General features: G+C 42.8%; 1 protein-coding gene across 12 annotated transcripts in view; it reads left to right on the top strand.

Moving 5' to 3' along the window:
• The window catches only part of ST6GAL2 (ST6 beta-galactoside alpha-2,6-sialyltransferase 2), a 146306-nt gene that overhangs the window by 107385 nt on the left and 14969 nt on the right, over positions 1–23952 (top strand). For 9 of the 12 annotated variants that reach the window (XR_008318870.1, XM_053306197.1, XM_053306198.1 and 6 more), the window contains 3 exons: positions 2932–3029; positions 8904–9005; positions 16566–16740. Coding sequence is in view for 10 of the 12 variants with exons in the window: in XM_053306197.1 (XP_053162172.1) it covers positions 2932–3029; positions 8904–9005; positions 16566–16740 (375 nt within the window). In the remaining 2 variants the exon portion in view is untranslated. Of the gene's footprint in view, positions 1–1239; positions 1274–2931; positions 3030–8903; positions 9006–11062; positions 11194–16565; positions 16741–23952 lie in introns of those variants that run through there. The other 3 variants (XR_008318871.1, XM_053306200.1, XM_053306192.1) reach the window with 3 other exon arrangements.

Raw genomic sequence — 23952 nt, 5'->3', positions numbered from 1 at the left:
AAACCATTAGTTGCTTATTTTTAAGAAGTTTTCATACTGTAGATGTAAAGGCTAAAGATGTAAAGGCTCCATCCTATTTATTTATTATTTCTCTGTGTAAACCACCTTGAACCATTTTTGGAAGGGCAGTATAGAAATTAAGATGTAAAGGCATAAAGGCTACCACCCATTGGTATAGGAAATGTTGATTGTGGTGGTAAAATTGCTCACAATTTTACTAGTGAATTGATGGCAACTTATGTATGGGGTGGTGTGTGTTGTTGTTGTTGTTTAATAGTTCTAGATCTTCAAAATGAATGAAGTTTTTTGAGAAATAACTAAATGAAGTATCTAATATGACAAAGACAATATTGCTGAAAAGATGTTTTATAGAAAAATTGGGAATGGCAATTAGCCTTATCTAAATTGAAACCTTTAAAACCACATTACGTGGCTCTAAATCAATCTCAAGGCAACACTGGGGTATATGTAGACCAGTCTCATACAGACATACTTGGAGGTAAGCCCCTCTGTATGCAGTGGGGCTTCTTCCCATGTAACGGAGCACAAGGTTTCAGGAGTGCTCTGGTTTAAAGATTGCAATGTGCAGTAGTGGCTGGTGGACATAGGAGCGGCGGGGGGTGGTAGGGGAGAACCTGGTCACAGAGGCAGAAGCCTACCCCACCTTCCTCCGCACCAGCAGGCTTGGGTATTTACCCTCCCAAGCCTGCCAGTACTGAGGAAAACAGAAGGGGGGGAACAGAAAAGTGGGGCAAAAGTAGAAAACAAACATTTGGGGGTGATGGAAGAAGGCAGAAAGCAGGGAGAAAGGGCACAAGGCAGAAAGAGAGACAAAAGGCAGAAAGCGGGGATTGCATTTCCCCTCCCACCAAACAAACAAGCTAGTAAAAAAATCAGACTTACCAGCAGCCAGGGAATCCTCCAGAACGGGGACTGCCCTCCAGCCCCTCCTCCCCTGCCTGCATCTTCCTCTTTTGGTCTTACTGGCTGGAACAGCTAGTACTCAAGTTGCTGATTCCCAGCGGGCTCCTCCTGGCACTGACCCCAGTAAGAAGGGGGAGATGTATTAAAAATATACTTCCTGAAGCAACCAGGAAGTGCAATTTAACCCATTTTAGTTTTTCCTGGGGGCAGTTCCAGGAGAGCCCCCTAGGAACCAGATTGGCTGGAGCCGCTTGAGTAGCAGCTGTTCCAGCCAGTAAGACCAAAACAAGAAGTTACAGGCAGAGAAGAAGCGGCTGGAAGAAGCTTCCTGCTCTGAAGGCTGCTGTTGGTAAGTCTGATCCTTTATTTATTTATTTTTATTTATTAGAGACATCTAAAATACCGCCTGCTCTGAAGACTCTGGGCGGTGTACAACAACAGCCAAACAGGCAACATTAAACATTACATTACATTAATAATTAAAAATTATCAAAGAACTAAAGTAACTACCAGAAAACAGAAAAATGAACTACAGGGTAAAGGCCTGGCGAAAAAGAAAAGTCTTCAATAGCAATTTGAAGATCGGTAAGGAAGGTGCTAGCAGGATCTGCCAAACTTTATAGTTTGTTTTTGTTTGCGGAGGGCATTGCTCCTCCTGCCCTTACTTGACCACCCACTATTGGCAATGTGCAAATCTTTCTTGTGCAAGCCTTAAGGGAAGATAACTGCAGAAGAATAAATCTTGCCCAGGTCCCATTAATTTGCGTAGGACTTGCATGGATTACGTTCCTAGTAGTCTGTATCCCTAGAACATACTAACAACTTAGGGACAAATTATGATCACAGTCCACCAGCAAGTTCTCCTACATAAGCTTTGTTGAAATTAATTTGAACTTGGGCTAGTTTTATTTTTCAGTAGGACTTGCATAGGAGAATTTTTTTGGACTGTTGTGTATGAAAAGATCACCGACAGTAGGTATCAGGTGTTTAGATTATTTCCCATTGCATCCTTTACTATTTTAAAAGTGATTTAAACAAAACAGAGTTGACCTTGTAAAACAAGGTCCTGTTGATCATTTATAGACAAGCACTTCTTCTAATTCTGAAGTCTGACTTTGTTTTCCAGAAAGGTGGAAAAGTGGACTTATTAATAGGGATTTGCACGGATCCGCGGAGCTGTGGTCCGGCAGTGGGGTGGCGGTTCTTTTAAGGGCAGGGGGAGGGTGTACAGGGAGCTGTGACAGGCGTGCAAAAGGGTTTTTTTTAAGCCTTTTGCAGCCAAGAGGGGGAATTAATTTGATTTAATTAAATGCTTACAACAAAATGCTTACCAAAAAAAAAAGCCAAATGCTTACAACAAAACGCGCACCAGCGGGGGGAAAGCGGCGGGAGGGGTAAATACACCCTCTCCCCATCCTTAAAGGAACCTTACCCAGGCGTGCGAACCTCGAACCGCCCCAAGATCGGACTGCTCCAGAGGCCTGTGGAATGACCTCCGGACCAGTCCATGCACATCATTACTTATTAGCTATGGAAAAACCTAATAAGTACTTCTAGGACAATTTCAAATGCTTAGATTTACTGATGTCTTAGAAATGACCAAATACTAGTGTGCTAATGGAAGGAATGCAGAATGATAATCAATTCTGCCACTATATACTGCTATTCCCCCCCGCCCTTCTTTTTTGCCTGCACAGAATCATTTATATTGCACAGTAGAACAATGCTCTGTTTGCATGAGTGAATAACTTTTCTGTATTAATTTTTTAAGCTTAACACACTTTGCCCTCATGCCCTGCATAGGGGTCTGTGTATGTTAGTCTGACTGTACTGAATTTTCAGTGAATTTGAACAATACAGTAATCTATAGTAGATAAAGAATGTATATCCTTTTCCCAGTGAGAGGGTATTTATTACCCTTCAGATAACAAAATTTAAAGGATTTGTAAATGATTGTCTCTTATTTGAATAAGAATACATCTAAATGAAGCTCTTCTCTGACTTTAGATTCCCATGATGCAGTTTTGCGATTCAATTCTGCTCCAACACGAGGATATGAAAAAGATGTTGGGAATAAAACCACCATGCGTATCATTAATTCCCAGGTAATTCCCTTGAACCTCTACGTGTATTCTGGGCATTATGCTTTATGTGAACAACATCACAGAGCTTATCAAACACTTTATGCAGTTGGTTGCATAAACTGGTTGCTCACTGTGGGTTTGCCAATATGCAGTGCAGAATGCACTGAGTGGCATAATTTTTGGCATTATATCTGCATTGTGTTGTGGTGATTGTGGTATTTTGTTTTTGTTGCTTTTAACAACTTTGCATTGCCTGTGGCAAGAAAGGCAGGCTATAAATGTGTTAAAATAAACAGAATTTGGTTTCCTCTGAAGTTCCTTTTAAAGAGCAGATTTAACCCTCCTAATTTATTGCAAGGGAGAGTTTTTAAATGTTTCCAAAAGATTTAGCACGTGCAGGGACCCAGTGGTGGTAGCAAAAATGTGCCTGCTTCTCTTTTTCTGCCCACAGTCCCTTCATTGACCATCCTTCACATCATTTCTTTTAGAGTGAGTTTTAAGTAAACTATACAGTTCTGTTGTTATGCATTTTGGGGAAAGGTTTGGATGACTTGTTCATATAAATTGGGTTGCTGTGCAAACCAATTAACATGTGAAGACTGAAACAAATACATGTTATAATTCACTTTAAAGTTCAGGAGGAACAATTTTGAATCTGCAGAGCCCTCTTGTGGTTAACATATTGTAACATATTATATTGTAACATATAACTTTTCAAAAATGAAAAACTCTGTAAGCATTTTTATTTCAGCTTTCCCTGTCTGAAAATATACTTAGTCACAGCAACCTGCTTCTCACAGTCCCTCGATCTAGTGATTTTCTTCTGCATGTAGTGAGAATGGTATGCACACTGAACAAATGTTTCATGGCTTTCTGCGCATGCAGGATGTCTGCAAGTTCTCTGCCTTCCATTTCTAGCAACCTGCTTGGGATTTTGCTACACATGGGTAACAGATTACTTCTTTGCAGAATAACAGACCAGATTTGCAGATTTGTTTTCACATTGTCATGTGAAGGCAGGGATGGATAATCACTGGAAATGCTCTGTTTTTCCTTCTAGACCACTTCTCTGAAATGTAATGCATTTCTATACCAAAGTGTAATATCCAATGTCAGCATGCATGTGAATTAAGATTTGTAAAATTTACCTTTCTGTCTTTGATGCTGTTTCTTGAAATTAAGATTTGTAAAATTTGAATTTAAGATTCAAATTTTAAAATTTTTCAATTTCAACTTCAAATCAATTTAAAATTTGAAATTAAGATTTGTAAAATTTACCTTTCTGTCTTTGATGCTGTTTCTTGAAAAAAAAAATTTTTACAGGAGCCATACCTTTTGAACAGATCAAAGTGGAAAGGGCCAACAATATTTTACTACATGCATTGACTTACTCTTGCACAAGCTGAGAAGGGTCTTAATTTTCTCTTCTTAGAAGAGTGAAGAGCAACAGAGCCTATCCTTCTATTTATACACTCAAGCCGTTCACTTTAAGATACAGACAAAGGAATCCTTAACACTCCCCACCACACTCCAGTGTCAATGGCTGAATTCACACATAATGGATAACCGCAGTTAAACATGGTTACAGGCCAAAAGCTACCTCCGATTTGTCCAGGGAAACACCAAATTTTGGCCCAGTTCAGACATACAAGTTAACTAGAATTAAGCATGATTGAGGTTTCAATTCATAACTCTAAATCGCCACAGATGTTCACCAAATCGTGGCCAGCCAAACTCTAGTTGAAGGAGAGGGAAGCTGCCCCTGCTGTCTAGCCACCGAGGCACATCCCCACCACCTCTATGATTGGAGTTTAGAATAGGCACAAAACTGAGGTTATAGCTGAGTCAGCAGTAGTGCGTAATGCTTTGGCACCAAAAACTCAGTTGTTGTTGGTGAAACTTAGAGATAACCGAAGGTTCCAATTGGAGTTTGGCGAGGCAAACTGGAGTTAGCTTTTGGCCCATAACTGCAGCTTCGTCTGTTCAGGTGTACTGCAGTTACAACCTTGGTCAGCTATAACTGTGGCTATCCTGTATGTCTGAACGTCTGTAAGTCTGTATCTCCGGTTCTCACTAAGGTTAACCGCTGAAACTTTGGCCACCAAAGCGTAATGTGTGACTCCTGCCTTGCCATAACCATGGTTTTGTGCCTATTCCAAACAGCAGTCATAGAGGTGTCAGCGCTGTGGGTTTCAGTGGCCGCCTCTTGGAGATTCAGCTCTGCCCCCCCCAGCCTTCCTTCTCTTCCTTGTTCTGCCTGGCAACAGCGATGCATGCCGTAAAATTTAAGTAGACACAAACTTTTTACTAATTTCTGCTGCAAGGTGCTGTAAAGTCCTTTGTTTCCCAGTAAAATGAAATCATTCTTTCTCATACTGTTGTGTTTCTTTCATTTAGAAGTGTGAAGCTCCCCTCTCTTACTTGGACAGTGGCGGGGAAGGAGACGGAGGTGGGGAGTGTGATCACCCAGTCTCTCCCTGCCCCGGACTGCTGCATTGCCTGCTCTCTGTCTTGCTTCTGCTGCTGCTACCACACTACACCACCACGTCCTGCTGCACTACACCACAACTTGCTCTGGGCTACTCTGATGCCCCCCAAGTAGAGTTATGGAGCTGTTGAAATATCCATTATTCTCTATGGGGGGAAGCTTAAAGACGTGAAAACTTCAGAAATTCTTTAAAAAACACCTCTTTGCCCAATTCCTTTGGAATCTGCGTGGTAGCAGACACCCATTGGGGCCATAGGTTGGATGCAGCACACATCAACAGCAGATCTTTTCAAAGAACAAGGTTTTCCAAAGGTCATGCACATCCACTGTGTCACACACTCACCACATCCGTTGTGTCCCACCCCCCCACCCCTGAAATGCAATTGATCTACACAGAACAATGTGAAACAACAACAATGAAAGGCACTGCCGCACGCACCCCCTCCTAACACAGGGTAACAGCAGCAGCCAGCAACAAGCAAGCAAGCAAGATATCACAGATGCAGCAGACTAGGGCCAACAATAGCATCAAATGTGCCCTGCGTTCCCTCCCCCAAGCATTTTTCTCCCACAAGCAACATAAAAGCGGGTTAAGTAAGGAAGGTTGCAAAACAACATTCTGCCAGTGGAACAGCCCCCCTCCCACCTACACAAGTAAAAGAGGGATGATGACAACAATGGCACACAATTTTTTGGCGCATTTTTGGACATTTCTGCAACAGACCAAAGCCTGTAGCACCAGCACAACCTATTGTAGATGCAAGCAATCTAGTTTGAATAAAAATGATGATGATGCTAGAAGTCACAATATGACGCAATTTCATTGCAAAGCCTACTCTGGCCTCTTCAATTACATGTAAAGTAGGATAAAATACCATCACTTCCTAAATCACCCCCCCCCAAAGAAACACCCATTTTAGGACAATGATCAGAAACTGCCTTCAGATTAATTTCTGATCGAAGTGATGGTATTTTATCCTACTTTACATATAATTGAAGAGGCCAGAGTAGGCTTGCTGCCGTGAAATGGACTTCTTAGAAGGAGACTGTGGATAGTCAGATTTCTTAAAATAAAAACAAAAATCCAATATTCTGAAGCAGAGAGGAGCACACAATCTCCAAAGAAGGTTGTTGGACTAGAAACAGATGGAACATAAGAACAGCCCTGCTGGATCAGGCCCAGGGCCCATCTAGTCCAGCATCCTGTTTCGTACAGTGGCCCACCAGATGCCACTGGAAGCCACAGGCAGGAGTTCAGGGCATGCCCTCCCTCCTGCTGTTACTCCCCTGCAACTGGTACTCAGAGGCATCCTGCCTTTGAGGCTGGAGGTGGCCCACAGCCCTCCGACTAGTAGCTGTCGATAGACCTGTCCTCCATGAAGCTATCCAAACCTCTCTTAAAGCCATCCAGGTTGTTGGCTGTCACCACATCTTGTGGCAGAGAATTCCACAAGTGGATTATGCGTTGTGTGAAAAAGTACCTCCGTTTGTTGGTCCTAGATTTCCTGGCAATCAATTTCATGGGATGACCCCTGGTTCTAGTGTTATGGGAGAGGAAGAAGAATTTATTTCTCTCCACTTTCTGTACACCATGCATGATTTTATAGATCTCTATAATGTCTCCCCGCAGTCATCTTTTTTCTAAACTAAAAAGCCCCAGGTGTTGTAGCCTTGCCTCAGAAGAAAGGTGCTCTAGGCCACTGATCATCTTGGTTGTCCTCTTCTGCATCTTTTCCAGTTCTACAGTGTTCTTTTTTAGATGTGGTGACCAGAATTGTACGCAGGACTCCAAGTGTGGTCGCACCATCATTTTGTATAAGGGCATTATAATATTAGCCGTTTTATTTTCAATCCCCTTCCTAATGATCCCTAACATGGAATTGGCCTTTTTCACAGCTGCCACACATTGAATTGAAACTTTCAACGAGCTGTCCACCACGACCCCAAGATCTCTCTCCTGGTCAGTCACCGACAGCTCAGATCCCATCAGCGTATACTTGACGTTGGGGGTTTTCGTCCCAATGTGCATCACCTTACACTTGCCAACATTCAACTGCATTTGCCACTTTGTTACCCACTCACCCAGTTTGGAGACATCCTTTTGGAGCTCCTCACAATCCGTTTTGGATTCCACTACCCGAAAGAGTTTGGTATCATCTGCGAATCTGGCCACCTCACTGCTTACCCCTGCTTCTAGATCATTTATGAATAAATTAACAAGCACTGGTCCCAGTACAGATCCCTGGGGACTCCACTTCTTACTTCCCTTCATTGTGAAAACTCTCCATTTATACCTACCCTCTGTTTCCTGTCTTTCAACCAGTTAGCAATCCACACATGTACTTGTCACTTATTCCATGACTGCTAAGTTTCCTCAGGAGTCTTTGATGAGGAACTATGTCAAAAAGCTTTTTGGAAGTCCAGGCATACTATGTCAACTGGCTTTATCCTTGAGGATGCTTTCCATCAATTTGCCTGGAACGGACATTAAGCTAATCGGCCTGTAATTTCCCAGATTGCCCCTGGATCCCTTTTGAAAATCGGTGTTACATTTGCCACTCTCCAGACCTCTGGTACAGAGCCTGATTTCCAGGATAAGCAAGGAGGTTGGCAAGAGGTGAAGGCCTCTTGGAGTGGAAGGCTTGATTAAGTGACAGGGAAGTAGACTTTCCAAAAAGAACCATTCATGTGCTCTACCTGGAGTTGCCTTTGAAGATGACTCGGAAGCTTCAGCTGGCCCCAAATGCTGTGGCCCAGCTGCTTATGGGCAGTAGAAAATATGACTGTCTTTCTCCTTTGCTGAGGTCGCTGCATTGGCTGCCAGTTCACTTCTGGGTCCAATTCAAGGTGCATTATCTCCTATAAAACCCTTCAAGGTTTGTGGCCTCTGTACCTTCAGGACTGCCTCCCCTGTCCAGTTTCGACCCACCCTGTGAGGTCGTCTCAGGTGGGCCTTCTCAGAGTTCTGGGCCCAAGGGAGGTACGTGGGACCCGGGCTTGAGGGAGGGCCTTCTTTGTGGCAGCTCCCTCCTTATGAAACACTCTGCCTCCTGAGATTCCTAATGCCCCTTCTCTGCTGTCCTTTAAGAAGCTACTGAAAACCTATCTATTTTGCCAGGCTTTTAGTTTTTAACGTATGTGTGGGAGGGTTCTTTTTTCTTTTCTCCCCCGCCCCCCCTTATCTTGTTTTTGTTGTTGCCTGGGGATTATGAGAGTTGTAGTCCAGCAACAGCTGGAAGCCCAAAGTTGTGCAGTCCTGTTTTAAAACTATGCATCTTGGTATTTCATTTTAAAATGAAAAGTATTTTTAGCAATTATACTGGCTTTTTGCCTTTTAAAAAGAAATCGTTAAGGCGATTGTTCCAGTTAAGAAAGCTTCTAAAGAGAGCATGCTTTTGTCTTTACAGATTCTCACTAATCCTAATCACCACTTCATTGAGAATTCCTTATATAAAGATGTTATTTTAGTGGCTTGGGATCCTGCTCCTTATTCTGCAAATCTGAATGTGGTGAGTTATCAGCAAGAATGTGCTTAACGCGAGTTATAATCTGTTTAAATGAAACAAAGTTCCACGGCTGACACATTATGCAATGTTATGCATGCAGGGGGATGTAATGTATTCACAGTCACGCAAGAGTGTTGTTGCACAAGCACAAACATTGCACAAAATTGCATGACAGTGCAGCCACACTGTTGTACAACTCAGTTTGTACAGTTTTTCAATTTACACAACAGTGCTCTTGCACATTACACTCCACTGCATGTATAACATTGTGCAGTGTGTCCACCACTATGTTTTCATCTTCATGTTTTTCTCAAAATCAAAGCACTTCCAGGAAGCATCTTTCCCAGGAATGGCAGCACAAGACATAAGAGGCAACAGAAGAACCACAGGGGACAGGCACCTGTTAGCATGGTGGCTTAACACTCTTTCACTGGGTTAGACTACAACAGTCAACACAGCTTAATCCCAAAGTGGCAGGGGCATAGTTATAACTGAGCGAAAGGGTTCAAAGAACATGGGCCCCCAGCTCCTGAGGGCCCTCCAGGTCCATCCCTCCCTATTTTCTTCATTATCTCCCTCACTCTGGGAGGCTGCCAGAGAAAGGGATGAACACTGGCCCGCCTCTCCTAGCTATGTCCCTGCAGAGTGGATCTACCATGCCTGATACTTGCAGATCTGGTAGCTGGGAAAAGTGCAGGAAGGGGCAGCAACTAGATGATCAAGGGGACTGGAGCACCTTCTTTACAGGAAAGGCTACTCTGTTTGGGACTTTTAGTTTAGAATACAGGTGACTAATGGGGCATGATGCACAATGTGAAGAAAGTGGATAGAGAGAAGTCTTTTTCCCCTCTGTCCCCTCACAATACTAGAATCAGGGGTCATAATGAAACTGGCAGGAGATTTAGGATGGACAAAAGGAAGCACTTCTTCACCCAGTGTATCTTATAATGGATAACTAATCTATGGAATTTGCTGCTACGAGATGTGATGGCCACCAATTTAGATGGCTTTAATTCATGGAAGGTAAGTCTATTAATAACTATTTGTCAGGATGGCTATAGGTTACTTCCGGGTTCAGAGGCAGTATGCCTCCAAAGACCATTTGCAGGGGAGCAATGGCAGGAAAAGCCCTTCCTCTCCTCCTTCCTTGTGGGCTTCCTAGAGGCATTTGAATGTCCACTGTGGGAAGCAGAATGCTGGACTAGATAGGCCATGGGCCGGATGCTGCAGGGCTCCTCTTACATTCAAATCCTTCTTAAACATTAGATGTTAACAACGTTTTGTAGTTCAGTTTTAAAAGATAGTGGAAGCTGGCATTTTCCCTCCATTTGTCTCCTTCAAATCTATTCCTAGGTGAGAAAATGGTGGATTTTGTGGAGAAATTTGCCGCTACACTTGCCATATTCAGACATAGTTCTATGAGAGTACAGATGTCTGTTTACTCATTCAAGTTTGTGTGTGAATGACTTTTCCTTTTAAAAAAGAACCTGGAAAGAGACTTTTAAAATGTGTGGTACAGTTAGTGAGCTACTGCTGTACCTGTGCTTAACATAACCATGTGAATAACTGAGTACACTGTAAACTTGTACATGAGTTGAACATAATGTGTGAATAGGGCTACTGTTAGGGTTATATTCTAAAAATTGTGACTAACTTGTCTCCACTGATTTCAGAAGTGCTTAGGATTCACTTTTCAACCCTTAATTTTTTTTTATGGATACAACCCTTAAATTTTTAGCCAGTTCAAATCTTTTTTGAGTTCCCTGACTCAAGTAATTGATACATAGAAGTGGCAGAAAGTATTCTAATTCCTGTTGATTAAAGGAACAGAGAACAACAAGCACACAACTTTAAATTTCACAAGGAATTAAAAAAAAAAAATCTGCCAGCCTCATTGCATGAATTTTTATCTTTTGCCACTAGAGGTAGCTGTCCTATCATCTATGAGCCAACCTTACGAGTTTTACCTGCAGCTATGGCCAGTTCAACAATTAATGAAGTCTGAAACAAAAACCTTCTGGTTCTGCATAATCCTAATTGTGTTAAAAACTTTGACATAGGGATGAATGTCAGCTGAAGATAAACTGAAGCAAGAGGACTAAAAGTTACGTTTTCAGCACTCTGAATCCATTCGTGGAATGGCCTGTACTCAGAAGATGAACAGACTGTGATATGGCTCTGCTCCTAGCAGGTGCAACCACAGGGAGTTTATTGCTAGTCCTGTAACCCTTTGCTGCTTAGCAAGGCCATAAATTGTTTCATGAATCTTATAGATGGTAAAAGGTTCTTCTTATTCTGAGTAGAGGTGTGCGTGGCTCGGAGTCCCCCCTGGTCTGGCAGGGGGGGACTGTGACTTTAAGCGGGGGGGTGGTAGTACTTATTCCTCCCCCCCCCCTGCCGCGCTTCCCCCTCCGGCGCTGTTCCTTTTTAAAATCTTCTTGGGGCGGCAGAGCTCCTCTCTGCCACCCCTGCCCCCGTCGTCATTTGAAAAGCTTTAACAGAGATGAGTCACTGTGACGTATGCGGCGCATTAACAGAGCTTTAACAGAGCTTTAACAGAGATGAGTCACTGTGACGTATCACTGTGACGTATGCGGCGCGTGCGCTGCAGTGTCAGAGATGAGCGCACTCGCCACGCAGGGCACATGCGCACCGCTAGCGCTCGTCTCTGTTAAAGCTTTTCAAATGACGACGGGGGCAGGGGCGACAGAGAGGAGCTCTGCCGCCCCAAGAAGATTTTAAAAAGGAACAGCGCCGGAGGGGGAAGCGCGGCGGCGGGGGGGCGGTAAGTACTACCACCACCCCGCTTAAAGTCACAGTCCCCCGCCCAGCCAGACCGCTGGACCTCCGGACCGGTCCGGCGGTCTGGTCTATCATGCCGGACCAAAACCATGCACACTCCTAATTCTGAGAGTTGCCTCCTTAACTGCTCATCGTGGAGAGGGTTCAGCCAAGACTTGGGGGGGGGAGTTTCTATCTGCTGAGCCCTCTTTCCTTCTAGATCTTTGCCTCTAAAGAATTTGGGATAAAACAGCTTCAATGTTAGGTTCTTTAGCATTCACATCCTACTTTAGATTAATTATAGATCATACTTTTCTGTATTTTAGAATTATTTGGCACATAACAACTTGGTCAGTTCTGCTTCTCTAAATTATCCTTGACAGCAGAGTAAAGGTAAAGTGTGTTCTTGAGTCGATGTTGACTCCTGGTGACCACAGAGCCCTGTGGTTGTCTTTTGGTAAAATGCAGGAGGGGTTTACTATTGCCATCTCCCAGACAGTATGAGATTATGCCTTTCAGCACCTTCCTGTATCGCTGCTGCCCGATATAGGTGTTTCCCATAGTCTGGGAAACATACCAACACGGATTCGAACCGGCAACATTTGGATTGTTAGTCAAGTCATTTCCCCGCTGCGCCATTAGGTGGCTATCCCAGAAGAAATAATAGCTTTCAATTAATAAAAGGGAGGGAGGGCAGGATGCTTCCTTGTCTTATTGAGGTAATTATTAGACCACTCTTGAAGAGGCCTACATTGGATCCCTTAGAATTAGGCAATTATAGGCCTGTCTCTAACTTCCCATGGTTGGGCAAGGTGATTGAGAGGGTGGTGGCATCTTAGCTCTAGGCTGTCTTGGAAGAAGCGGATTCTCAACCCATTTCAAACTGACTTTCAGGAAGGTTATGGGGTTGAGACAACCTTGGCCAGCCTTTTGGATGATCTCCAATTAGGAATTGACAGGGGGAGTGTGACACTGTTGATCCTTTTGGATCTCTCAGAGGCTTTCGATACTACTGACCATAGTATCCTTCTGGGGCGCCTGAAGGAGTTGGAAGTGGAAGCCACAGCTCTGCAGTGGTTCTGCTCCTACCTCTTGGGTATGTTCCAGATGGTGTCGCTTGGAGACTGTTGCTCTTCAAAAGAAGAGCTCTGGTATGGAAGCCCACAAAACTCTATGCTGTCTCCAATCCTTTTTAACGTCTATATGAATCTGCTAGGAGAGATCATCAGGGGATTTGGTGCTGAGTGTTATCAATATGTGGATGACACCCAGATCTGTTTCTCCATGTCAGCTTCATCAGGAAATGGCCTAAATGCCTGCCTGGAGGTGGTAATGAGCTAGATGAGAGAGAACAAACTGAAGCTGAATCCAAGTAAGATAGAGGTACTCAGTGTGGGAGGTTGAGACTTAGGAAGTAGTCTAGATCTGCCTGTTCTGGACAGGGTTGCACTCTTCCAGAAAGAGCAGGTACGTAGTCTGGCAGTACTTCTGGATCTAAATCTCTCCCTGATTTCTCAGGTTGAGGCAGTGGCCAGAAGTTCTTCCTATCAGCTTTGGCTGATTCACCAGCTATGTCCATTTCTGGAGATAAACTACCTTAAAACTGAGGTGTATATGCTAGTAACATCCAGGCTTGACTACTGCAATGCACTTTATGTTGGGCTGCCTTTGTACATAGTTTGGAAACTGCAGTTAGTACAGAATGCAGTAGCCAGGTTGGTCTCTGGGCTGCCTGAAGAGATCATATTACACCCATTTTGAAAGAACTACACTGGCTGCCAATAGGTTTCTGGGCAAAATGCAAAGTGCTGGTCATTACCTATAAAGCTCTTAATGGCTTGGGCCCGAGGTATTTGTCTTTATATATATATATATATAATTCTCTTAAACATACCCGTCACTAATCCCATTCGTGGCAGCTCTCGTGAGTGTTCGGGGTGGGGGGGATGCCTAAAAGCAGCAGCACAGCCAGTGGGTGGGCAGAAGAGGGCAGCCGGCCAGCCAAGAAGAAAACGGCGGCAACAGTGGTGGGCAGGCGGGCGAAGCGGAGGGGTAACGGTGGCAGAGGCTGGCGGGGAAGAAGACCGTGACAGGGTGGGGAGCGGCGACAAACTAGAGGGCAGGACTGCTGGCCACCGGACGGAGAGGAGAAGGCTGGCCACCTGCCGCTGAAGGAGAATGAACTGGGGTGGGGAAGGAGAATGAATTGATGGCTGCAGTCCAAGACGCAACTCCAGCACTTCCAAGACCAGACTAGGCTTTGCTGTGTCTCACTGGCAGGAGTGCCCGAGGAGGAGAGCTGCTGAGAACAGTCGTGAGCACTAGGCCTGCACTGCACAACCGGCCTCCTGAGTAAGCACTTCTGTCCTGGGCTGGCTGCTCTCTGAGGCTGGTTGCAACACCATATACGGCAGCAGACCTCTGCAGGAATCCACATTTCACCAAAAGTTATGATGACCGATGCAATTAGGGCCCGGGGGGGGGGTGCGGAAGCCTGAGAGGATCCTAAGGCAGCCCCTCCACCTGTGGGCAAAAGCAGCCGCTCACAGCATAAGAATAACAGGGAGCTTCCTTCCACTGACCCTCCTGCCTAAGACTAAGAAGGAGTCCCGCACCCCCAGGCCAGCCATGGAGATCAGAAACTGGGGTGGAGAACAAACTGGGGTGGGGTGGGGAGAGCGAACTGGGGTGGGAGAGAATGAAATGGGGCTCAATGGGGGAATGAAATGGGGCTGAAGGGGGAGAGAGACAGGAAGAACTAGGGGCGCAGATGCTCTGTGCCAGGTCAGTTATTTATTTATTTATTTTATTACATTTCTAGACCTCTCCATCCAAAGATTCTGGGTGGTGCACAACAAGTTTAAAAAACATAAAAACAAACACCATTTAAAACACACTGCTTAAAACAATATAAACACAATTTTAAAACAGTTCAGAACCATTTAAAACCAATTAAAATACTTCAAAACAATTTTAAAACTTTGGAAGGCCAGGCCAAACAAGTAAGTCTTTAGGGCTCTCTTAAAGGCCAACAATGAGCCTAAATTATGGATATCTGCTGTGAGTGCATTTCATAGGCCAGGAGCAGCTACAGAGAAGGCCCAGTTCCAAGTCGCCACCAGACGTGCCAGTGGTAACTGGAGATAGACCTCTCCAGATGTCCTCAACGTGCGATGGGGATCATGCAGAAGAAGGCGCTCTCTAAGGTAGCCCGGACCCAATCCATTCAGGGCTTTAAAGCTAATAACCAGCACTTCATATTTTGCCCTGAAACATTGGTAGCCAGTGCAATGGTTTCAAAACAGGCATAATATGGTCTCTCCAGGTTACCACAGAGACGAGTCTGGCTGCTGCATTTTAAACTAACTGAAGTTTCTGAACTACATACAAAGGCAGCCCCATGTAGAGTGCATTGCAATAGTCAAACCTGAAGGTTACCAGCTGTTACACCACTTTTTTGAGATCGTTCTCTTCAAAGAATGTGTGCAGCTGTTGAATCAGCTGAAGCTGATGAAAAGTGCTCCTGGCCATAGCCTCCACCTGAGATACCGGGGTGAGGCCTGGATCTAAGAGCACTCCTATGTTGTGTACCTGTTCCTTCTGGGAGAGTGTAACCTCATCCAGAACAGGATGATCTAACTCATCCCTCAAATTCTGATCCTCCACAGTGAGCACCTCTGTCTTGCTTGGATTCAGCTTGAATTTGTTAACCCTCATCCAGCCCATTACTGACCATAGGCATTTATTATTATTTAATTATTTAAAATATTTCTATGCTGCCCAAAACGTGCATCTCTCATTAAGGGAATGAATGCCATTTCCTGATGATGATCATGATAAGAAGAAATAGATTTGGGTGTCATCAGCATACTGATAACACCCTGCACCAAATCTCCTGATGATCTCACCCAGCAGCTTCATGTGGATGTTAAAAAGAATTGATGACAGAATGGAACCCTGAGGGACTCCATATAATAGCTCCCGTTTTGGAGAGGAACCATCACCAAGCTCTGCCATCTGGGATTTGCCTGAGAGATAGGAGTGGAACCTTTGCAAAGAGTGCCTCTTATTGTCGACTCCCCTAGGCGATCTAGAAGGAAACCATGGTCGGTGGTATCGAATGCCACCTAGAGACCCATAAGAACCAACAGAGTCACACTCCCTCTGTTGATTCCCTGGTAAAAGTTGTCCATCAGGCCAACCAAGGTCGTCTCAACCCCACAGCGTGCTCAAAAGCCAGCTTGAAGTAGATCTAGATAAATTGTTTCCTCCAAAGAGAATGCCTTGAGTATTTAAGAGAACGCCTTCTTCTTCGTCAACCCCACCATCTCCCAAGATCATCTGGGGAGATCCGATTGAGGTTGCCACCAACTCGGTTGGTGGCGACTCAAAACTGGGCCTTTTCTAGAATTCCCCCCAGACTCTGGTACTTGCTTCCTCATGAAATTAGAGTTTCCCCTTCTCTGAATGTTTTTAAGAAGGAACTAAAAACATACATTTTTAGTCAGGCTTTTAGTTTATAGCTTTAAAGTTTTGGTTTTTAGAGTTGTTATTGTATCTTAAAATTGTCTTGGGTTAATGTTTAATGGTTTTTATACTGTGAACCGCCTAGGGACTTTTTGTATAGGGCAGTATATAAATGCACTAAATAAATAAATACAATTTTGCAGAGGTCCAGATCTGCTTGCTGCCATACCATGATACCAATGTGACACTTTAGATGCAGTTTGGTATGTACTGAGCACTTTAAGGAAGTATTTGTTGTTTTATTCCCCCTGCTAGTGGTATAAGAAGCCAGACTACAACTTGTTTACTCCATATGTACAGCATCGCAGGAAGAATCCAAATCAGCCATTTTATATTCTCCATCCAAAGTTTATATGGCAACTCTGGGACATCATTCAGGAGAACACTAAGGAAAAGATACAACCAAACCCTCCTTCTTCAGGTTTCATTGGTAGGTTTGTATTTGACTACTGTTTCATGGCTGTTATTGTTTGTGAACACTGTGTCTGAAGAGCGGTTGTTTCACTAGAAATGCCGATGTCCGGTGTGTGTAACTTAATTGCCTTTTTATTTCAACTAACTTGAAGTGGATGGAGACTAGAGCATGCTTTAAAAGAGGTAGGTAGCTCCATTTTCACTACCACAGCTTTCAGCTATGAACTGCAAATTCCTTTCTAAACTCACTAGTCCTGATCGAGATCTGCTCACTTGCAGCAGCCAGAGCTGAGCAAATGGAATAGTTGGAATATTGTCAATCATATGTTTGTAGAAAAGGAAAAATGTGAGGGGGAGGAAAACCCATTGTGTGCTGCCCTACCACAACCATTCTACATGTATATTTGGTAGTAGCTGGCAGTATTTCACTGTTGCTGCTGTGTCAGGCAGGAAAGAGGAGGAGGATAATACAGTTCCTGTTCCCACATCTGCATGTGGCCCCAAACTGAATTGGGCATTTGAGTATTTAAAGAAAATAGAGGCAGAGATATGATGTAGGGGAAAAACTCCAGCACACACACACTTGATTCATGTAGCTGTTGAAAGTGAGATACATACCCTATCAATAACTAGTTTACCATTTAATTCACTTGAAAGGGGGACTTGTACAACTGTTAGTTTGAAAGACTGGTGTAGAGGGCAAGATAATACATGAACATATGATCCAATTGGCATACATTTTTATGGGATGATGAGGTTTTTAGAGTGGTTATCCATCATTCAGGTTTATAAGGAATAGCTGCTTTAAGCTAATGCTGACAGATTTGAAGGATAGGTGTTGTCAAACTGATGAGATATAAATTGGAAGATACCACTGGATTGTTCACAATACTTAAATGTTATTGTATTTATGGGTATATATTCTCAATGGCATAATTCAGCATTTATAAAGGAAATAAATGGAGGCTATAATAATGTGACAGACCTTTATTTCCCAGCAAATCTGTGGGAAAAGATAAGCTGGCTTCATCTCAAATGAGTTTAAAATTGCTCACTTGTGAAGTGTGTGTGTGTGTGTGTGTGTGTGTGTGTGTGTGTGTGAGAGAGAGAGAGAGAGAGAGAGGGAGAGAGAGAGAGAGCGCTGGCGAGCAAGCTTCATATTACATGTGAACTGATTTTGTCATAAAACAAATATGTACAACCTGTTAATTTCTAATCGACCCTACACTCATTAATTGAAAGAAGGTCCCAGCAATTATATTCAGGTTTAGAGATCAAGTGTCTCATAGTTAGAGTAGGATAGTCCTCAGGAGAAGAAGACAGGAATATAGGTCACACAGGCTCGGTCAGGAACCGAGGAATCTAACAAGGAGCAGGCAAAAGAAAAGGCCATGGTCAGGAACCAGGGAACCAGATCTATGTAGGAGTTGGGCTAGGACAGGGCAAGGCTTCTACAACCATCTTGCTTCAGCAACTGCTTTTTTCTAAACTGAGGCCTTACAAAGGCCTGCCTTCAGTATCCAGTCTCAGGCTCCTCCCTCTAGTTCCAACAGCAATAGACATTTAAAGAGGCCGTCTCTTGTTGCTTAACAGCAGGCTCCTGCAACCGGGTAGTGATTCCTCTACCTCTGGTGGGGTTTCTAGGGAGTCCTCAGAATCAGATGATATGGGTAGAGGGGTGAGGGCATGGTGGGGCCAGTGGTTCTTCCAGTTCGGCTGTCTCTTGTGGTGCCTGTTCTTTTGAATTCCCCTCTTGGTAGCCCAATACTGATGGTTGTTCGTTTGAGTCCATTGTTAGATCTTTAGAACTGGAATGCATTGGTACTGCAAGGAGGTCTGTGATACATTCTGCATCCTCATCTTCTGAGCTCTTTTCACTTGAGCCAAGATGTGTGGGAAGGCAGACTTGGGCCTTTTGAACAGGGGATGGAGGAGGAGGAGGAGGAGGAGGGAGGGTAGTGGCTGGTACACAGCAAAAAAAGAAAAAGAAAAATGGCTTGGGGGCAACAAAGGTGGTGAAGGTAGGGTTAGTGGAGGAAGCCAGTCTGCTGTTTTTGCCAGTTCACCACTCTAGGCCTCTGCCTCACCTCATTAGCAGGGCACCCGAGGCTTTAGTGCTTCCATCCTTTAGGTTTTGTAGTGCTGTCATTCTTGCTATAGTTTTCATCCATTGTATCCCTGCAGAGAGAGAGTTGCTAAAACTAAAATTAAAATAAAGCTCAAATGATTGTCTAAGAACCTGTTACTCTACTCTGTTGTGTGAAGAGTATGTGAGAGAGGAACCTGCATCTTTTTTCAAGAATGTTTCTCTCTAGACCATTCAGGATCCCATTTGTACCTGCAAAATATGTATGCCAAGCTTGCGTTTTCTGTGTTTAAAATGTTTTTAAACATTTTCTGTTTGATTCATGGCATGCCAATAGTTTATCAGACCCAACACCAGCCCTTGAGAAATTAGTAGAATACTTGTCAACATCTGCAGGAGGTGATATGGCATTTGACCCAAACTGGATTTGAAGGCAGTTTTGTTTTGGGGATGGGGTTGGTGGGCAGGGGACAAAATAGCTAAGCATACAATAATGTATTGAATGCAAACATTCCTGTTTCAGGTTGTGCTGCATGCATGACATTAAAAATACAACTGGGTTTTTTGGTAGAAAGATATACACTTTCATTTTGGGCATACATTAGCATGACAGAAGAAGCAAGACCTATACAATTTCAACTTTGTCAAACTATTGTATTCCACACACCTCCCATAATAGATATAAACATGTATTCAAACCACTTGTTGATCAAGAGCAGGTGTGCAATATGTTCAAAATCACAAGCCATATTGAAAACAGGGCTGCAGGCAGTAGCAGATTTAGTTACATATATCATGAATGTACAAATAACTGACCTAGATTGCATGAGCTACCAATAGCGGGAAAAGCTTGTGAGTGTGTATATATAAATAAAATAAAGTTTTTTCATGTGTGTATATATAAATACTTGCACAAACACACTTGGATTACTTTAGCTATGAAACATCTTAGGTTGTCTTCCTCAAATATCTTTGAGGAAACTATCTCCTTATTTGCAGAGGTTCCATTCTCACCTGAAACTCAGAGTATGGAAACCGTGAATAAAGAAACCTGAACCCTGTGGGAATCCAGGGTTTAGGTTCCTTAAACTTAAAAAAAGGCAAAAAGAAGAAATAAGAGGACCTTGCTCTCCAGGTCTGCAGCAAGGCTCCTCCAAATCCTCTGAATTTTTGCAGATATTCACAGGGAAATTTTTTAATGGGGTGTGGGGTGGAAGTGCCACAAAATGGCTCTGTGCTGCAAAATGGTGGCTGCAAATGACACCTTAATTCATTTCCAGTCACTCAGGAGCTGTGTATAGGTGAATTGCACCTATTTTCCTACGCACGGATAAATAAAGCAGGTCTCTAAGACCCAACTGTGGATATGTGAAACCATGAATCACAGCTCTGCAGATACTGTAACAAGGGCCTCATCTACTGAGAATAGAAAAAGTTAGTAACTCCAAACCAAAACTTCATACTTCCACAAACTGTGGAATAAGCTGTGTACACACAGGAAGTTTTCTGCAGTGCATCTGAAGCATACCTTACTCAAAGAAGGCTCAGTTTGAAGCCTACTCTGGGAAGAGCAGAATCAGCTTCATGAGGTGAGCAACCTTTTCTAAACAACAGCATCAAGCCTTTTCCCCCTTCAAGCTATCTAACAGGAGGAGGGGTGATTTTAAGGAACTGGTTTCTCTTTAAGGGATATGTCCTAGTCTGTGTGTGTTTTGATTGCAAGACTAGCATTTGCCAAGGCTAGCAAACTTCTGTGGCATCCAGCTTTTGTTTCTCCCTACCTGGAGGGGGTGGAGTCAGCTAGGACTGTGGGAGGCCCCACATTCCTGTGTCTCAGTTTGAAGCCTGCTCTCTACATAAGAGGTGAAGGCCCCAGAGCATAGCCAACAGGGATAGCAAACAGTTTTGGAGTTTTGCAAGAGTTTAGAGGGAAGTGTGTGGGGGAGCCTGGAACAATCCCTGTGATCACAAGGAGCCCACTGGAGAAGAGAAGGTAAGTACAAACTCCTCCCTCATATTCTTGAGTAAGGCAATTTGGACTGTTAAATAACTGACCAATACAGCTGAGACCTATCCTTCTAATAAACTCTCTCTAAATACTGTAAACTGCCAACAAAACCATTTATGAAGATAAAAGGTCAGCAGGGGAGGAGGCACTTCCCAGTGTCTCCATGGGCAGTGTGTGCTCAGTGCAAGGAGCTCCTGGCTCTCAGGGAACAAGTTATTTCCCTCGTGACCAAGGTGGCAGATCTGGAGAAGCTCAGAAAGACAGAGAGGCATGCGGACAAGATCTTCAGGGACGTGGTAGAGGCAACCCACTCCAAGGCCGATAGCTCCTCTGCTGTCAGGGAGAATGAAGGTCTTGGGGAAGGATGACATCAGTCTGAGGAAGACATCAGTCATATTAACTTCCAATCACACAGAAGTTGCACCAGAATTAAATTATGGCTTATGTGATGAAAAAATGCCATTTAGTGGTAGTGGATTCCTTAGTCAATGCTGGTTTTCTGTTAATACAACAGATGTCCTCCTAATTGTGCATTTGAGCATTCTCTTTGAGCACTTGAAATAAAATAGCACTTTGACACAAACCCTTGGTGTGCCCTGTATTCACAGAGTTAAGTTCCTTTTAAGCTTTTGTTCTAACAGGAACAATTGTATCACTGATCATCAACAAATAACAGCTTCATATACATTCTCATACTACAACTATGCATAGGTATCTGAGGTACATTGTCTTATCATTTTTTAAAAACTTTCTATAGTTGTTTAAACTTTCTATAGCTCAGCCTTTTGTCTAAGGGACCACTACCATTACTATTGAAGCTTACCCAGATTATTGATCTGGTGCAATAAATATACATTTTCATTTATAGTTTACTATACATTTCATTTTTAGTAAATGAAATGTACACTTCATTTATAAACTATAAATATATCATTTATATTTATATGAACTATAAACATTTATAGTTTATATAAATGAATGTATACTTCATTTATAGTTTCATTTATAGTTCTGATATCTTCTGGCATGGCTGTGTTTCTCTTGCAGGGATAATATCCTGAAGTATAAAGGGGAACCTCTTCAGGAGGCAAAGTGTTTTAGAGACCTTTTCCTCTTGAACATCTAGGAGTTCAACTAGTCTTTCCCTGCCTCTTCTGAGTGAGCAGGGCTCCTTGTTACACTCCCTGACTAGCAAGTTGCCATAGGCCTAAGATTACATTTTGTGTGTGTTCTCTTTTCATAGTTGGGTAAGGGTTGTGGGTCACCATGGTGAACAAGCAACACAGAGGAGAACTTTTCTTACCTGGACACTGATAATTTTTCTAACCTGGACATTGAGAATCACAGAGAAGTCCACAGACTGGGACAACTTTGGGTATGAAGTGATAAATGCCTTTCATGCTACATCAGTTATACCAGAATTATAATTCTATAATAAGGTATCTGGTTCTTGTATAATTATGGTATAACTGTTATAATTTATAACAAAAGTGCTGATGCCATTTTGGATACATGTTCAAACAGTATCCCACATCAGCATGTTGCAGACTTTTAACAAGAAGTCCACACTAAAAGGGTAAATTTGCTCTCTCTGAGACCCTAGGACCATCCTTCGGGCATGTTCCCTGCACCTTAAATTCTGGGCCTGAATGGATTATGGTTCAGGATATTACTTCTAAAACTGGGGGGACAATAAAAAGAGGACGCACCACAGCTTTTTATGGTCCTCCAAGTTGCTCAGTACCTCTCACCAGAGACTCACACTATTCCCATACCTCCATCCTCTTTTTCCAGGATGCTGGATACAGAAAATTAGGACCTTATTCTCACTGATCCCACAGAGTTCTTACCCAGTTCCCAGAGGGGTCAAAGCTTTATTTCTCAAATTCAAACTGAAGAAGAGAGAGGGATCAATTGACTATTATCAATGCTGTGTTCCACTCAGTCTATTTCACACAGCAGGATATTTCCCAGCCAAGTAGTCTAGGATTTTCAGCAACTGCTTTTAGTGCGACTTGTTTTATTGAAGTTGTTTTTATGTTTTTAATGGTTATATCTTTCTGTCTCAAAATGGTGATGAATCTCCAAGATTCATAGGAAAACAAAATGACGAGACATTGCATAATGTGAATGAGACCATTCAGCCAGTTCTATTTTTAAATGGCCATTGTTCTTTGGATGAAAGATGCTGAAATGTGGGAATAATCCTTCATGTATAATTTTTTTAAATCTGTGGAAACTATTTCTCTTATTGCAAGCAGAAACTAATTGATAAAAGGAAACAAGTTTTTTTTTTTTTAATATGAATTGGATCTTCCACCAGTACAAATGGCTGTTGCCAGGGTAGATGATCATTGTATCTGTAACCCAAAATAACATGAGCAGTACTCCTGATAGTGCCCTCTTCTGCTGCACACTAAACTTTCTGGATTGGAAGTCAGTGGCTAAACAGGTTTTTTTTCTGTAAATGTGTTACAGGGATTTGAGAAACACTGCACATATTCAGTATCAAATTCCAGACAACCTATACATAAGATTTTGTTATAGCACATTAAAAACAAGCAACAGGTACCTGATCTTCTTGTTGGTATGGCTATTGTTAAAAGAATTATAATTTTGCTGAAATTGTGATATGATGATATGATAATTGCTTATGGAAAACAAGTAATTATTCATAATTTTAAACAGATTTTAAAATTGCATTTTTGCTAGATTAGAAGCTGGGGTGACACCATTTGAAATGTTTTATTTCTTTCACCTGCCTTTTTTATATACAGCACTTGGTACAATAAGGTAAATTAAATTATGTTCTGTGTACTTCCAGATTTCTGAAAATGACATTTTAATTAGTTTGCTAATTATAATTACATTGCACAAAATATACATGCTGGAAGCTGAAAAAGCACTTGAGCAGTAGAATTGCCAAAAACAAATCCAATTCTTTGTTGTAGAATCCATAATACAATTATATAAACTATCCATGCAAGGAACTAAGAATTTAATTTAATTTAATAATGTTAAAAGATCTTCAGCACAGACTGCAAAATCCCTAGAGTTTGATCTGTGGCAATGAAGTAGGTTTTAAGTAAACTACAATGAAAGATTCCTAAATTCAGTCATGTGACCAAAAGGGT

Source organism: Hemicordylus capensis, chromosome 3, assembly GCF_027244095.1.
Source record: "Hemicordylus capensis ecotype Gifberg chromosome 3, rHemCap1.1.pri, whole genome shotgun sequence".
Classification (NCBI taxonomy): domain Eukaryota; kingdom Metazoa; phylum Chordata; class Lepidosauria; order Squamata; family Cordylidae; genus Hemicordylus; species Hemicordylus capensis.
Note: the sequence above shows the minus strand (reverse complement) of the source record. Positions and strands in the feature narration are given on the sequence as shown.